General features: G+C 45.6%; 1 protein-coding gene across 3 annotated transcripts in view; it reads left to right on the top strand.

Moving 5' to 3' along the window:
- Window positions 1-16,519, top strand: part of LOC135902401 (apoptotic protease-activating factor 1-like) — a 126,237-nt gene that overhangs the window by 10,709 nt on the left and 99,009 nt on the right. For all 3 annotated transcript variants that reach the window (XM_065432423.2, XM_065432415.2, XM_070535372.1), the window contains exons 4-5: window positions 5,562-5,939; window positions 15,148-15,391. In XM_065432423.2, the coding sequence (XP_065288495.2) occupies window positions 5,562-5,939; window positions 15,148-15,391 (622 nt within the window). The remainder of the gene's footprint in view (window positions 1-5,561; window positions 5,940-15,147; window positions 15,392-16,519) is intronic.

Raw genomic sequence — 16,519 nt, 5'->3', positions numbered from 1 at the left:
GAAATATAATGGTGCAGTAAAGGCTCGTTAATTCGGATCTCACGGGACTGGGACAAATGTCCAGTTTATCCGAATGCTGACTTAACGAATGACCAGGAAAAACAACATTAAAATCAAGATGGAGAAGTATACCTTTATTTACTGAAGTATTTTGCAGTAGTCATCTGCTTTTTCGCGCACATTCCGGCTGACATCACAATTTTTCTTAGCTCTTCCAAGTGGCCAACAGCCCGCAAACTGTCGGGAAGTGTTCAGGCAAACGCCTTCCAATATAAAAAGCGCCTCTGTGACTTCCTGGAGGTGCGATGAGGCCGTGGCTGCACCTCCTCGCATGACTCTTCGTCTCAATCATGGTCGTCCTGGGCGCCCGTGCCTTCATTAATAATTTCTTCATCGGTCAGGAGACCAGTTGTGGTGACACAATCATCAACCGTGATGTAGTTCTGAAGGATCACATCTGTGGGAAGAACAGCATCGAAAGTCGGGCACTCATCATGGGTGGACTCGGCTAACACCTCATCGGCTACTGCCGCATGCTCGGGCCTTACAAAACCGCTGTGCCGAAAACAGTTGCCGATGACTTGCGGAGGTGTATTTTTCCACACGTGGGTGATGATGTGGACTGCGCCGAGTAAGTCCACTTCATACAGCTTTCCAACTTCTGAGTATCAAATCATTCGCTGTAGCAGGTGCTTTCAGTACTTCGACTTCACCTAGCGAATGATACCCTGGTCCATTGGCTGAAGGGCACATGTAGTGTTGGGCGGCAAAAAAACTACCTTGACGCTCTTCAGTTCCACTGTACAGTTATGTGCACTGCAGTTGTCAACAACCATACTTGCGCTCCTTAGACGTGAAGTGCCATTCTAGCAGCTGCAGCCAGACTTGAAAAATGTCCGGGCTCATTCAAGCCTTCCTGTTTGCTCTGTACTCGACAGCAAGGCTTTCGATGCTTTTAAAACAACGTGGCTTATGCGCCTTCCTGATGACAAGTGGCAAGCGCTTCGTGCCAGTTATATTGGTGGCAAGAAGCACAGTTATCCTTTGCTTGCACTTCTTGCCACCAATGCACGGGTCCCCTTTGAAGGTCATCGTCTTGTCGGCCAGAGCTCTGAAAAATAGAGCAGTTTTGTCTGCATTGAACACCTCACTTGGTTCATATGTGGCGATGTGCTCAAGCAGCTTCACATTTTTCCACTGGGTAATCATGCTTTCGTCAACGCTGGCCTTTTTGCCACACACACTTCTGAAGACGAGTTCGTGTCTCTCCTGAAACCTTGTGAACCACCCTTCTGAAGCTCTGAACGATTCAATGTTCAGGATTGCAGCGTACTTCTCAGCTTGTTCCATGATGAGAGGCCCGCTCAAAGGCAGATGCGCGTTGCAGCAGTCAGTAACGCACTGGAGCAAAGCTTCTTCGAGCTGGGGATTCGCTGCGGTTCGCAACTGTTTTCTTTATGCATGAAACTTCTCGCTTTCGAAGGCTTGAAGAATGTGTTGTTCATTTTTCGCATAAGTTCCCAACGTGCTCTGCTTCACGTTGTACTTGGTCATAACATGCTGTTGCGATTCACCTTTCTTCAAAGCCTGCAAAATTTTCATCTTAGTCGCCAAGTTCTTGGCTTCGTACTTCTGCCGCTTTGCCGGTGTTGCCATCACTGTAGCGCACGATGGTTGTGGCGTGCAAAACACAGTCACAACGAAAAAAGAAAACCCCCCAAGAAGGGATGATACCGACTTGACAACAGAAGGGAAAATGGTGTCGAAGGCGCAGTATGGCGCAGTGGAGTGAAGAAAGAAGATACCGACGTTCGGTGACGCTGCGATCGCCCCAAATAATTGATGACGATGGTGATGCCTCTTGGGTTTTGGTTTCACTCCAGTGGTGCCAGCACTGCTTTACCACACTTTCGTGTGGTGGCAGCTGTTAGCATTTGTCTGAATTAAGCGGTGCGGGGCCGAATTCTGATGAATTACCGAAGGTTTGGTGCCATAGACTAACATGCACTTTGGCCGGGACCAATAGAGCTGTCCGAATTAACCGAATTTCCGAATTAACAAGTGTTGAATTAATGAGCTTTTACTGTAGAGTCCACATTGCCATAGCCATTAATGGAAACCATAAAGGAGCTGTAGGAATGCTTCAGACCTTTTTATTCTTTCATTTAGCTTCAGACATGACATCGTGTTTTCTTTCTTTAGGACTCTATAGTTGCCATTCGTGGTTGCTGTCATTGTGACTGTTGTTATAACTTGCTTTATGATGAACACTCATGTGACATGGTCAAAACCGATGCCAAGGTCTTCAAGTTATTGCTTGAACAAAGGTGACAATTGGGACAGTCAAAAACACTGAAAGCCAAAGCTTGCAGCAAATGTGAAACATGAACGGGCATGCCCACACACATTAGCATCAGTGTGTATGTTTTGCTCCGATGCCATGCGAAGCCTTCTTCCCTTCCCTCTTGACTTATGCTGTGGGGCGGGAGGTAGCCAACGTGCCTGGACAAGTTGAATGTGCCAAGCCACAAGTGTAGACAGTGACGATACCCCCCTCTCCTGGATGAGAGTATTGCCAGAAAGCTATAAAAAGACAACTACCACCACCAGTGACAGCTTCCACCTTTCCTCTTCAATAAGAGTAGCTTGTCCCTTTTTACGTAACAGTGAAATTAATAATTTAATTTTTTCGGTATGTTGCCTCATTTCTGCCTGGGTCTTCTCCCACTGATTGACCTGGTCAAGCTCCAGGCCACTGGGCCAGTGCTACTTGTTGCACCCAAGAGCTCCTTTTGCAACACCAACAGATGGCGACAACACAGACCTGAAGGTCTACACAGTTCTGATTCTGCAGTAGTTGCGGCGAGGAGTGGTTTCACTCTGAAAATGTGCTATGTTTGTGATGTCACAAACATTACGGAAGTGATCAAGGATAAAGAAGAGATTTTACTGTGGCCCTAGTGCTGGTACCAAACATGCCCAGCTACGTTGTGGTGGACAATTACGTAGTAGCTGGCCGGCTCATTGGTGACATATTAATCAGTATGTGCATGCAGTAATGAAAAGCATGTGTGCCCGGATGAAGACTCTCCTCTTGCACCGCTGTTGCATTGCAAAGGTAGTTGAGGCCCTTGCTCGCTGCGAGTGATTGTTAGATGCGAGGGGATGGTAGCTTCTGAGCTGATATTGTGCTAAATAAAAACTAATGTTGTGGATTCCAGTAAACAAAGAAATACAGTGAGCATTTTTTTTTATTTAAGGGGGGGTGTTAGTAATACGACATAGTTACCGTATTTACTCGCATAATGATCACACTTTCTTGTAAAAAAAAATTGACACTAATTCAGGGGTGCGATCATTACGCGAGTTAAATTTCCTGCCAAAAAAAAATTGTTTTTCATTTTGCGTTTGCTGCGGGATGACAACAGGTCAACAAATAGGCGGCTGCCGCTGTATGTAGTGTGGAACACCAAAACAAAAAATGGCGGCCGGCGGAGCAAGCCGAACGCACTGAATGGGATTTTTTTTCTTCTCGCGAGTACATTATGTGCATTGAAACAGTTTCTTTTGTATCAGTAATGAATAATATCATTAATATTGGCAAGTTTGCGGCAATAACATAGCCATGTCCACTTTGACGGGATAGAAACAGATGGGTGCGCTTAGCTGCCAGTGACATAGAAACACATGGCAGGCATGCTGCACAAACTGTGGCATTTGTCTTCACTACTATACTAATACGGCATGTTTCCGCTAAGGGTGGGCGAATATCTTAGCTGTGTTACAAGCGTCGGCGTATGAATAGGGTACACTTCTAACGTATCACTGTAAACGTAACTGCTATCGTTGCCGCTCGCGGTTTGTTGCGTGCCCACGAGTGCAGACGAGAAGAATCGAAAGGTGCCTTTTTTGTTGTTGTTGTTGACCGCAACCATTATAAAGCCTACACATAATAAAGGCAAGTGTGGTTGTAGTTTTTTTTTCTCATGGAAGTGCAGAAAGTGATGAAAGGAATGAAATGGGGCATGTGCTTAAGAATGTTTGGTGCATGCAGACCGCTTGGTTTGTCTTGGAGAGTCGTTTGCGTAGCATTCGACAGATGGTAAGCACAGTCGTTATCAGCTAGACTTGGCAAACGACATATCGCTGCGGCAAGTTCATGGTGCGATCATTACACGGGAAATTAAAAAAAAATTGAATTTTTATGAAAAAATTCAGGGGTGCGATCATTATGTAAGTGCAATCATTATGCGAGTAAATACGGTAATTCAAACAATTTCTCTGGTCTGGATTGAGCTAATCGCAGTTGCATAATGGAAGTCTCCTGCGTATATGTTGACCACACATGGCCCCACCTGGCCTTGTGAACCATTCGGCTGCTTTAATACTTTGCATCCTAGCACTGAGATTTGGAGCCAGTTCTGGTTGAAGCTATAAGCAAAGCACCCAGCTGAGTGTTATGGTACAGTTGCTATCTTATTGAGTGTGAACACAGGAACGCGTGGCTTTCTGCACTACCAGTGCAGTTAAGTGGCCCCTCACAATATCTGTGTGCATGAGCGGCATGAGTAGCTTCCCTCTGCGCGCATGACGTCATCAGATCACTGGCTCGTCGTCTGCTAGCTGATTTTTTTTTTCTTGGTGGTAATCGCATTGTGACTGTAACCAAAATTGGCATGCTTCCACTTCAAACGTTGTCTTCCTCATGCTTAGAGTTACCTTAATTACCTGAATATCGTGACTACGACTACCGATTTTAGATTTCATTACTATAGCTATCTCCCTGAAAAAAATTTGAACTCTTATTTTACACTTTAAATAATGAAATACGTTACCTAAAACATGCTTAATCGACCAATAATTTATAATCCTGGCTGCTGAATTAATTTTTTTTTTTTTTTAGTGTGGCCTTCCATCTTAACCCCAAAAATGAAAGTATGCTGGGAGGTTTCAACCATCTCAACGTGCAGCTGGCATTCATTGTGCTCCAGAGCACTCAAAAGCACTCGGCAAAACTACATTAAGAGTGGTGGTTTTGTAAGTGGACAAATGTCATTCTGAAACCAAAGGGCCCAGACTGTGATTCAAGTGTCACTTTTCTACAATATTGTCTCATTGTTGTGACCGTGAATAATTCAAATGGGGCAGAATGACGAGTCGCGAAACACTCTTTGAGTGAACCTATGCCCACAAAGACAAGTTACACTTAGACATAACGAGAGTAAAGAGCACATGCGTCAATCGTCGAAATCTTATCTGCTGGTCAAGCGTGACAGCTGCTTATACATGTCTAGTAGAAGATTCCAGTGTAATTGCTGGTCCTCGCATGCCTTCCAAATTGTGCAACACTATTCGCATTGTGTATGCAATTCGATTACAAAAGGTTTTGCTACAACAGGTAGAATCAACAAGAGTGATTGGGAATGTTGTGATATATGCAGGTGCATTTTGTTGTGAGCTATTAATGTTAAACATTTGTTAGCAAATGAAACGTGGTCACCGAAAAAATATATACAAGTATGTGTATCAATATGGATACGCTTATTTACTTTACTTTGCAGGTACTTCAAAATGGGGGAGTGCCATTTCGCCTCGTGCACCTGGTGAAACGAAGAAGAGCTGTGAAAGAGATAAGAGATGCATTGCGGTCTCTCTGCTCTAGTAGTCACTGTTGCAATGGAGCTGTGGTTCTGCATGGCATGATAGGTTGCGGCAAGTCGATCCTGGCTGCAGAGGCCCTGAGGGACTATAGCCTGCTAGTCGACTGCTTCCCAGATGGGGTCTACTGGCTGCCGATTGGCAAACTGCGTGAGCAAAGTGATGTGCTGCTGAAGATGCATCTTCAGCTCGACCGCTTGAATCTTGGCTCACACAAGGATGTCAGCACCATTGAAATGGCGACCTGTCGGTTGAAGCGATGGAGTCTGAACAACATCAAAGTGAGTGTCAAACATGAATCTGCACATGCAGAAAAAAATTCATTAACGATCACGGTACTCCGTAATGTGAAATTTGAGCACAGCTGTATACATGTTTTCATTTCCCAGTATATTGGCTGGTGTGGACAATCTTGATTGTACCTGCCGTGGTTGCTAAGTGGCTATGGTGTTGGGCTGCTGAGCACGAGGTCATGGGATTGAATCCCGGCCACGGCGGCCACATTTCGATGGGGGCGAAATGCGAAAACGCCTGTGTACTTAGATTTAGGTGCACATTAAAGAACCCCACGTGGTCGAAATTTCCGGAGTCCTCCATTACAGTGTGCCTCATAATCAAAGTGGTTTTGGCTCGTAAAACCCCATAATTTAATTTAATCTTGATTGTGCAGCATCTTGCAAACAGAGCAATGTGTGGCATGACTGCCTCGCTAATAAGGAGATTCTAGAGGTGGCGCTTAGGTGACGTATGGGCGCGATTCACGGCAGCCGCCGCAGAGAGCCCTCCGCTCATGCAGCACTTTGTTTCCATACAGACAATCCATGCTACTCTTGTGCCATCTTGTAGCCATCGTCGCTAGAAAGGCTTTCTTGTGCAGCACCATGCTTTTCTCTCACTTTTGCCATACCCTCCTCCTCCGCTTTCCACTTCATGGTTCTGCTGAACCCTCCTCCTCTGCTTTCCTACTTGTGCTCTCTTCGCTATCGGCTTCTTTCATCTCCCGCTGCGTTCTGCATTTGCTTTTATCCGACTAGTGGTATAAGTCAGTGCTATATGAACAATAAGGCAGACATAAGCGGATCACAGCGCATGAGTGTGTGCTGGAACCCGGTAGAAAATGACAGTTTCGTTATCTGCGCGCGTGACTGTACAATGAACAAGCAGAGAAAATGGAAGTACATCACTCTTGCAACGGTATGGAGTAAAACAAAAGCATGCAGACATTAGGCTTGTATGTTTTATTATTTTGCTAAACTTTAATTCGTCTGTTGAAGCAACAGATCACACAAATAAATGTTGCCCTCAATAATTCTCGAGGTCATGTGTCACTACGAGCAACGATCGTTAGTGCACATTGTACGCACTGCGCTTGTCAGCTCAAAATGTTCAGGCCTGGTGAGGGGCCTGAAGACGGAGTGGGTGGGGCTAAGCCCACCCACTCTCTCTGTCTTTCATCCCTGCTCCTTCTTGCCTGTAATGGCCCCGTCTACAGCTTGTTGCAGGCATGTCATTGCGTGAGGCTTTAGTTAAATATGAGAGGTGTACCTGGGTCCCTCACGTGGATCCTTGGCAACACAAAGATGACCTTCTGAACAATAATGTGCCACAGCCAGCACCATGTCGCTCAGCCATGAGTGAAATCAGTGGTTTGAAAATCAGAAAATCAGTTTGAAAATCAGACATGGTTTGAAAACTGAGCACAGCATTGCTTTGAATGTGGAAAAGGAGTCTCATCATGCCACTGAAAGCAGAGGTTGTCCAGTCGCGTGGTATCACAAACAACTTATTAACAGAGCTCACTAGTCGGCCTGGTGTGGTGATTGGAGGCCATACAGTGACTGTGTGGCCAAGAGCTGCCGAATTGGCCCTCCCATTTGTGCACTTCTCTTGGAAACACAGGGGGACGTGCTCTTCTTTCTTGTCCCCTTGAGTGTAGAATGAACTCGGCTTTTGGCAGCATGGCCGCCGTAGTGTGTGTGTTTACGTGTCAGTGGTATCTGGTACCACGAAACCGCTGCAACATGCTTCAATGATGTCATGAGTCTTCTTTTTCACTGCCAAAGCCACACTGCTGTTGGGACACGTTTTAAACTGGTTGCATTGAAAGGTAACGTAATGAATTATTTGTTGCACTCTTGGGGAACCAAGGTTTCATAGTGCAATTAGTACCGAGTCGATGGCTATATAATAGAGCTATAAAAATAAGGCAAAAATCTTCTGTTGCAAGGGTTTCTCTCGGTACTCCTTTAAGGGGAGACACTGGTGTTTGATATTTTAAAAAAATTATTGTCATATACAAATGAAATTTTCAGGCAAGGTATACTTTAGCCTGCTAGAAGCATATATGCAATCTATTTTTTTCTTATTTTAAGTCGTTTTTGAGATAATTAGTACCTTCAGAAAATCAATTTGCCCAACTTTTCAACCAGTTTACCACTGAATATCAGAGAAAAATTTATATGTACACATTCTAGAACAATCAGAAATCACAATTAGATCGTCACTGTAATTTTAGCTCTATTGATATAAAAGTTATTGCCATATCTAATGTGGTGGTTATGAAGCTCAAAATTCTTATCTGTTGTATTGCCACATAAAAAATTCGAGCACATGAGATATATTTTATTAGTTTTATTGTGTGTAGAAACTCGTGAGCTTTTAAATGCAACAAGAATAATTGAAATAGTACTATTAGATCAAACGATACTGTAGGCAACAGCAAGTGTCATAGGAGAAATGGAGCTTTTGAGAAAATGCAAAACGAAGTTCCAGGACATGATCTAGATTTATTCTTAGCAATTAAGGCAATAAATTCAAGTCCACCTTGCATTAGAAGCCACCAGGCACATAATCATCGTCGCTCTCTTTCATGCACCTCTTCTTCATGGCAGGCATGAAATTTGCTGCTCTGGCGTGCTTGTTGTCAGACGCCACTAGCCGGTGCTGGTCTTTTTCAGCCTGTATTCCCACCTGTTCTTGGCGAGCTCCATCAGGTGCTTATGTCGCCGCATATGCCACAGTCCACCACTAGTTTCACGGCCACTCCATATTCCCAGTCGCCCTTTAACACGTTCAAAGGGCCATGGCAGAATCGCATTTCGCGCGCCGAAGCAGGTGATTTAGAGAATCATAAACGCGGTCCCGCTCGCCGCCGCTTCCGGGGAATCTCCAATAAGTGACTGCTTTCAGTGGGTGCTGATAACGAAGACGGCTTCTGTCGTTCCTCCTCCGTGCGACGTTCAATTGCCACTTGTTCGGCTTCTGTGATGAAAAGCGTGTCCACACGCGTTGCCCTTGTGGGGTTCTCACACCCATGCTCTTGGGATAAAGGAACGACAACACAGTAGTGCAAACTATCACAAGGGCATTTATTGCACCTTTCATAGATCAATGCCTGCTAGCCGAGTTGCTATCCACAAAACATGCCAGTGGGCACACGACAAATCTAGGAAGTCCGACTCACCGCGACCGGATAGCGAGCGAATATGTTCGCTCTATGCTGGATCCCAACGCCTGGTCGTTCACGTGTACGGTTGCAAACGGTGGCGCGTTCCAAGGCGGCCACACGAGACGGTCTCGCAGAAGCATTGATCGGCGCACGTGCGGCACGGCAGGTCTGCACTGCTTGCTGTCCCGAACCAAAGAGAGCGCCTTCCGCTCCCGCACCCAAGTAACCCCGCCGGTAGCAGTGCAACACTCGCGCCATCTCTCGCACTGCGCTTCAACCACATCGACTGCCGCGGCCGTCACGCAGGCCACGCAGCGAAGCGGGATTGCAGGAGATGGGGAAAACAAGATATCAGGGGACGCGCGAGAGTCGCGCATCCCCACACCCTCGACTGGCCATGGCCACAGGCATCGCATACGCGGCCGTAGCTTCGGCGGCTGCCATTCGCTCGCTAGCGCATGTCGCTGTGCTGGTCACCGTCACTGCCGATGCATCTGACGCCACTTGGGGTATTCGAGAATGTCGCTTGCATTTTTTCCTAGAAAGCATGAGCCGTCGCGAACTTTCGTCTACCGCCGACTATCGTCGCGTTGCTACGGCGCACCAGACTGCGTCCAAACCACGTGTAACATGGCGTATCGCATTGTTGGAGAAACGAAACTCCCGGTCGTCCAATCAGAAATCGGGAAATCCTGATCCTGATCGCGCCTTTGTACCCCACGTGGTACAAAGGTGCCAAAGCCATTTGAGTATTCGCCATTTTTCGAAAGCGTGTACCTTCATGGCAGCCAGACTTGATGCCCTTTTCCCACTAAAAATGGAATGTAGAAGAATCCAGCTTTCGGATGATTCCAAAATGGCCACGCTGCGGGTAACGGTTTGCATAGGCGAAGGCATTGAATTCACCTCTTTTCGAGGGGCATTTGCGAGCAAAAGTGGTGATGAAGCTGACTATAGAACGGAATAACAAAATAAGTACTCATCAGAATGCGTTATTATTGCAGTAATAGCTTCTCTGGGACGTTTTGTGAAAAATTTTTTTACGAAAAGTTGATTTTTTAAAAGATTTTTTGGGCCAGAAGACCCGTGTCTCCCCTTAAATAACTAAGTACATGCTTAGAATCAAACCGTTGTTCATGGCTGAAAAAATAATGGTTGTATGGGCATATGCTTATTTTTTAACCCTCGGGATTTTTTTTTCTCCTTTTGAAATCACACTCAAGAGCATGCAGGGATTGTCACTATCAAGTACTTGGGTATGACGAAACAAAAATTTTGTAGAGTGAAATTGGTATAGTTAATCTTGAAAGATTGCGTTGTGTTGGTTTTCTTATTCTGGCTTCATGTATATTTAGCCATGGCTGTGTTTGTAATTTCTGTATTTGGGATGTCTGCATTTGGTGAAGATAGTGTGAGCGTGGAACGATCTTTCTGTGACCCTGCAGTTTTCAGCATCTTTGACAGGTGGCAAATCAGGCCGAACCTAACAATGAAACCGTGTGAACGCCTGCTTTTTACTGTCGGCGAACGCTATAAAGGGAGCTGTGATTGAGTCATGTGATGCATGGTGCCTTCGTCTTTCGTGCAGATTGGCCTTACGAGAACCGACCTAAGTATATGTACAGAGTTGCGCATAAAGTACACATAGTACACAAGAAACAATGATGGAATGCACCTTGTGTGTCCCTTCGTTCTTTCTTGTGTCCGTGTCCTTTATGCACAACTCTGTACATACTTATGGCATACCAACAGGCCCAAACCTCAGTGAAGACAACCCATCTGTCGTAAAGTTGGGATAACCCTTCTGTATTTCGGAGAAAAACTGGAAAGCAAAACTTTTTTGCAGTAAATAAAACATGGCCACAAAATACAGCTCCACTATTAAACTGAGAACCTCATTGGTAGTGAGTACAACAGAATGCCACTAGTTCATTAGTTTCTAGGAAAGAAAGCACTTGATTCTATTCAACAGAAATTTTATTGATAAAAAATATTTTCCAGACCTTCACACACATACTAGAAACGAGCTGTAATCAGTGCTGGCATATTAATTTGGTGTTTCCTTTTATAATAGTAGACCATACACTATATCTTGATTTTTATGTACCTATGTTGTTGACAGCTTGATACATTTTTGTTATGCAATGCAAGGAGACTCCCGAGCATGTGCAGCATCGTATCTTTTGGGCCAAAATTTGCAAGCTTTAAATTTTGTGAGAAATATGTTGATATTCAGTATTCGATTTGATATTCTGCTTTATTTAAATGCTTAATCATTTCGGTGCCTACCCAACGAGAAAATCCGTCCGTCCATCATGTAAGACAATCGCTTCCAAGATAGGGCCCACAGCAGCGAGCAAATTGACTTTCTTGCTGCCTCTCACTTCAATGCAAACTACCGTATTTACTATACTGTTGCCGACTGTTTATTCGCACCTCACGGGGACTGCGGAAATGTCCGAATAAACAGGTGTCCTAAGAAGCAGGTCAAGACAAAAAAAAGAAATCCGTTATTTCCACGCACTTATTTGGGCTCGGCAGTAGGCTTGAAGAAATTGTGAATGCTCCGTTGCACGCTGTTCTGTTTATGCGCAATCAAATAAGCCTGAATCTCGGAGAGAGTCGTAATGTCACTATAGGTGGCTGGAAGCACAGTCACTGCTTGTACACGCTCCGCATGCGATGGCAGCGTAGCACATGGTCCGCCATTTCCCGACTCTGGAGTCATCGTCCGGCGGTGCAACAGAAACCTGACGAATGATCTTGCTGTTGTCGAGTTCTGCACATGTCGGTACAGGAATGTCAGCACCTGTGAAACTGTCAAATGGGACGGTGTCTGGAATCGCAATGCAACCACTGCGCAAGTGCAATTTCGGCGTCAATAAGGAGCACTTCGGAAGGCGACAAATTCTAGGCCTCCCGACACCCGCTTGCCGACATTCCTGGGTGCAGTCTGCGTGGGCACTGTCGGCGCCATTAGACACTTGACGTGATGTTTCTGTATGCTGCGTTGGATCACTGCAACCTCGACACATCTCACAAAGCAAACACCACCATGCCGTCACGCTGACACCAGTCACACAAATGAAAAATGTGGCCTACTCGCAGCGTCGTGCGCGAAGAAACAAATCAGCTGCTAGATTGTCTTGACACGGTTTACTAAGCTGAGGCCGGAACTGCTATGGCCACGAACCAGGCAGAAACGATGATGATGAGCGAGGATTTGCAGTAGCGCCACTTCGTGGGGCAGCAAGGAGGCTCCGTTCGAAACAAAAATGGCGTTCAGCAAGTCGAACCATGCGCTGGTCAGAGTCGGTGCATGGTGCTCTCGATCGAGTTGGCTCAAGGAGTGTCCAAAAAATCGGACAAGAGGTTGCAAGGTGTCCGAACTTTTGGAAGTTGTTATACATTGTGGTCTATGGGGAGAATGGTGGTGCCGCGAAGCAGACCAAATAATCTGGCACGTCCGAATTTTTTTAGTCCGAAAAATTGGTCGGGGACTGTATTCCTACGCGCCCTCGATTGTAATGCGCGCCCGTTTTCTGTGACAAAAAAAAAAAAAGAAAGAGTACAATACTGCGCACCTCGTGCTTTCATATAGAAATACTATTTTCTCTCATTTGGAAAAAACAGATTTTCCCAATACACTAAAGTTGTGATGAATAAAAACACAAATGGAAGCGGCGTACCTTGCCGCCAAGATTTTCACCACACCGGTATGAGCTGCGTGGGGCAATAGATATCGTCGTCGCTATCAGACAACTCCTTCTCGCTATCAACAGACCAAAGCATTTCATCCTCGGTGCCGTCCATGGCATTCAAAATCCCACACTTTCGAAAGACGTTGTTGACCATGGCAGACGAGGTTGTGCACCATGCATCTTTCATCCATCTAGCAAAGTCCCGCAGTGAGGCACATTTCATTTTATTGGTGGATGTGAATTCGTGGCAGCCACTGACAAGCCATTCGGTGTAGAGCGCCCGAATTCTATCTTTCACTGGCTTGTTAAAACAAACATTGAGCGGCTCGAGCTGCGATGTCATGCCGCCGGGTATCGCAACAAGGTCAGTGTTGCATGCAGTTAGTCCTTGATGCGCTGGTCGAGGTGGCACCTGAACGAGTCGAGCACAAGCATCCCACGCAGACCCAAACTGCCGCCGGGTCTCTTCCGCCAAACGTTATCAATCCAGTCAGCGACCAAGTCCGTGGTCATCCAACCTTTTTCATTTGCGCGCACAATCACGCAACTTGGAAATAAGATTCCTTTCGGGAGCGTCTTCCGTTTTAAGATACGATAAGGGGGCAGCTTGTGCCCATCCGCAGTGCAGCATAGAATTGTGGCGACAAGTATTTTTCGTGTCCGGAAGACAAAATATGCACTTGCTTCGCCCCCTTCTTTTCAACAGGTTTTGGTGGCAGACATGTCAAAGTAGAGTGGCGTCTGATTGGCATTTCCAATCTGTCCGAAGTGGTAGCTGTTTCTATGGCGCAACTTCAAGACGTACCACTGAAAACTGTGCAATTTCTCTTCATATTCTTTGGGCAATTTTTGGCATATCCCTGTCTGCCTTCAAAGTAAAAACCTTTTCTTTTCATAAGATTTGATAGCCAGCACCTGCTCGCTTTGAAATCACTCCGCATTAGCCCTTTCTGTAGGGCTAACTGCCATCGCCCGTACTTTAAGCAGAATGAGCGTACTTTGAGCTTCACACGCCGCTGTGCCGCCCGCTGCTCTTGCACGTATTCCGCGAGAAGCTCTTATCTCCCGTACTTTGAGCAGAATGAACATGCTTTGAGCTTCACATGCCGCTGTGCCGCTTGCTGCTGTTGCACATATTCTGCGAGCGGCTCTTTTATTTCGGCAAAGCGGCCCAGCTTCAGTCCACTGAAACACTTCCTTGTTGCATTGCTGGCGAAAATATTCTCCTTCTGTTTGCGCCAGTCCCGCATGCAAGTTTCGGGAACTGCGAATGCCCGTGATGCGGCCCGATTTCTGTTTGTCTCCGCGCACGCAATAATTTTCCTTTTAAATGTGGCATCATGTTGGACTCGGCGTGTCTTCGCAGTCGGTGCTTCCATGCTGATTGAATAAACGCAGAAAATGGGAAGACAGGCGGTAGACTAGGTTACACCAGCACCTGGTTACACGTACAACATGGAGGTATGCACATGGAGGAAGCTACGACAGCTAGGCTAGAAGTGCGTACGAGGCGGCCATTTTTCGAATACCTATGGCGATATGGTAATGCGGATTTAGGGTCGAACTCGATTCTAAAGCGCCTGCAATATTTGGACCCGTTTCATCGGACAAGAAGGGGTGCGTTATATTCGAGTAAATACAGAAAGTGGCGAGAACAGAGTGCACACGAAGCTATCAGCACTCGGCAAACTTTGTCCTCATCGCAAATCGCTTTCAAGATAAGGCCGTCACGGCCGTCGCCGGTGTATGGTTGATCACAGTTGATAATAATTCGCATCGAGAGGAGGCAGCGCCATCGATCATGCCTGCGTACAAGGTCTACCAAACGTGACACTGTTCAATTACATCACATACTAAAGCACGCATTGGCCAGTGCTCATCTTACATGAAGCAGTGGTATCATCCAAATGCACCATCATATAACATGAGTGAACATTGCTACTACTAGCCTCTTCGTCGTCTCATGTTGGTTTCAGTTCACATTTGCTGTTGCAGCGATGCTTCTCCATTTCACGATTCTTTCGCAGTGTTTCTCGCAATCATACCAAACACAGCAGCCTACGACGACAAAACATAAGGTGATTAGTAGCAAATGCTTATGCATCATTTAAGTAACTCCCACAGGAGGTTCCATGTGTATTTTTTTTGTTTCTTGATTCGATTAGATATTTGATTTGAAATCTGCTATTCATTATCGCAGTCTCCTAGTTAATATCTTTTTCTTTAAAACCTCAACTAATGTACAATTTATGAACACTTGTTAGTTTTTATGTCTGTCTTACCACAGCATTAGTTGTGTCAATTCTTGTGAAAGTTTAGATTTCTTCATGGTTTTTGTAGGCTTTGCTGGTGCTTGACGATGTCTGGTCCGCTCGAGTTGTGGAGGCATTTACTGTGGGCTGTCCTCTGCTAGTGACCACTCGGGACGACTCTGTTGTGAATGACATGCACATGTACAAGAAATCCATTCACATCGATGAAGGGCTCACTCTCAACGAAACTCGGGAACTTTTTGCCAGCGTCCTGAAAATACCTGAGCAAGAACTGCCTCCAGCGGTTGAAGAGATATGGACGACTCATCGAGGTATGGCGCATTACCTTGTCAGCTGCTGTGCTTACTTTTCCATTACAGCAAGTGTGATTTTCTTCCTTGGCACCTGCAGCAGCTGCTGTGAAAGCATTGTGTCTCAGTTGACCTCAGGTGTTAAAGGGCCCAGCGCTTGTTTTTCTATAGGGGGGTTAAAACTGGCCTACAGATCCTCGGGGATCCTCAAGAGAGAACAAGGTGGTTTGCATGAAACGTCATGTGTTCTAATTGATAAGGCAACCCTACATGCCTGAAGCACTGAAATGAACCTAGTTGTAACGGAAGAGGTGTACTTAGTCTAAACAGTTAGTTACACAATAAAATCTCATCGATTCAACCTTAGTTAATTCAATCCTTGTTAATAAAGTGCTGCCATTGGCCAATAGTTGACATCAATCAAGAAGGGTGCACTCATCTGTGCACTTCTTCCTTCAGTTATTGTGTATAATAGTTAATGTATTGAACGAAACAAGCTGAAGCAAAAATTTGTTTAGAATTTTGATAACAATTACCATCAATGACGGATTTTTTTCGGATGCCTTTGCAGCACCGCTACATGCCCCACAAAGCCAATGTATAAGGACGTTTGAAATTTCACATGCTGAAACCCTTTGTCATTCAATTTATGTGATTTTTTGGTGTGACCGCAGGTCCGAAACAGCGTAATTGAAGCTGCCACTATTTTGATTATCTTGAAACCTCAAACCTGCACTCTATCATGCTGATTCGCTGGCAGCTATGGTAGTCATTTTGTGCTGTCAATAGGCCCAGCTGCTTCGGTGTTTGCTGTCAAGCCTCCTGCTGTTCGGTGCCGTATTTTTCATGTAAAGGATTCCCTGCAGTTGGCAATGGTGCTGACTCCGCCTTTGTTGTCGCTACCGATGGTGTCGAAGTGCAAAAGTCACCACAAGGGTCTAAAGTGTTGCATAATGCTGGCTACTGAAAGCCAGATTCACCACAATACAGTGGTGCTGTGTGGTCAAGCATACGCAGTGTATTGCGTTGAAGCTTACCAAGAGTGCAAAGGGGCCACTGTCATCGAACATACATTTTTTCCTTAATTATACATGTGTGCGTTTACAATCTCCTGTCGCAGTATGAGCACTGAGGTGCCTTAAAGAGGCC

This window comes from Dermacentor albipictus, chromosome 3, assembly GCF_038994185.2.
Source record: "Dermacentor albipictus isolate Rhodes 1998 colony chromosome 3, USDA_Dalb.pri_finalv2, whole genome shotgun sequence".
In the NCBI taxonomy this organism is placed as follows: Eukaryota; Metazoa; Arthropoda; class Arachnida; order Ixodida; family Ixodidae; genus Dermacentor; species Dermacentor albipictus.
This window is presented reverse-complemented; position numbering and strand designations above follow the sequence as displayed.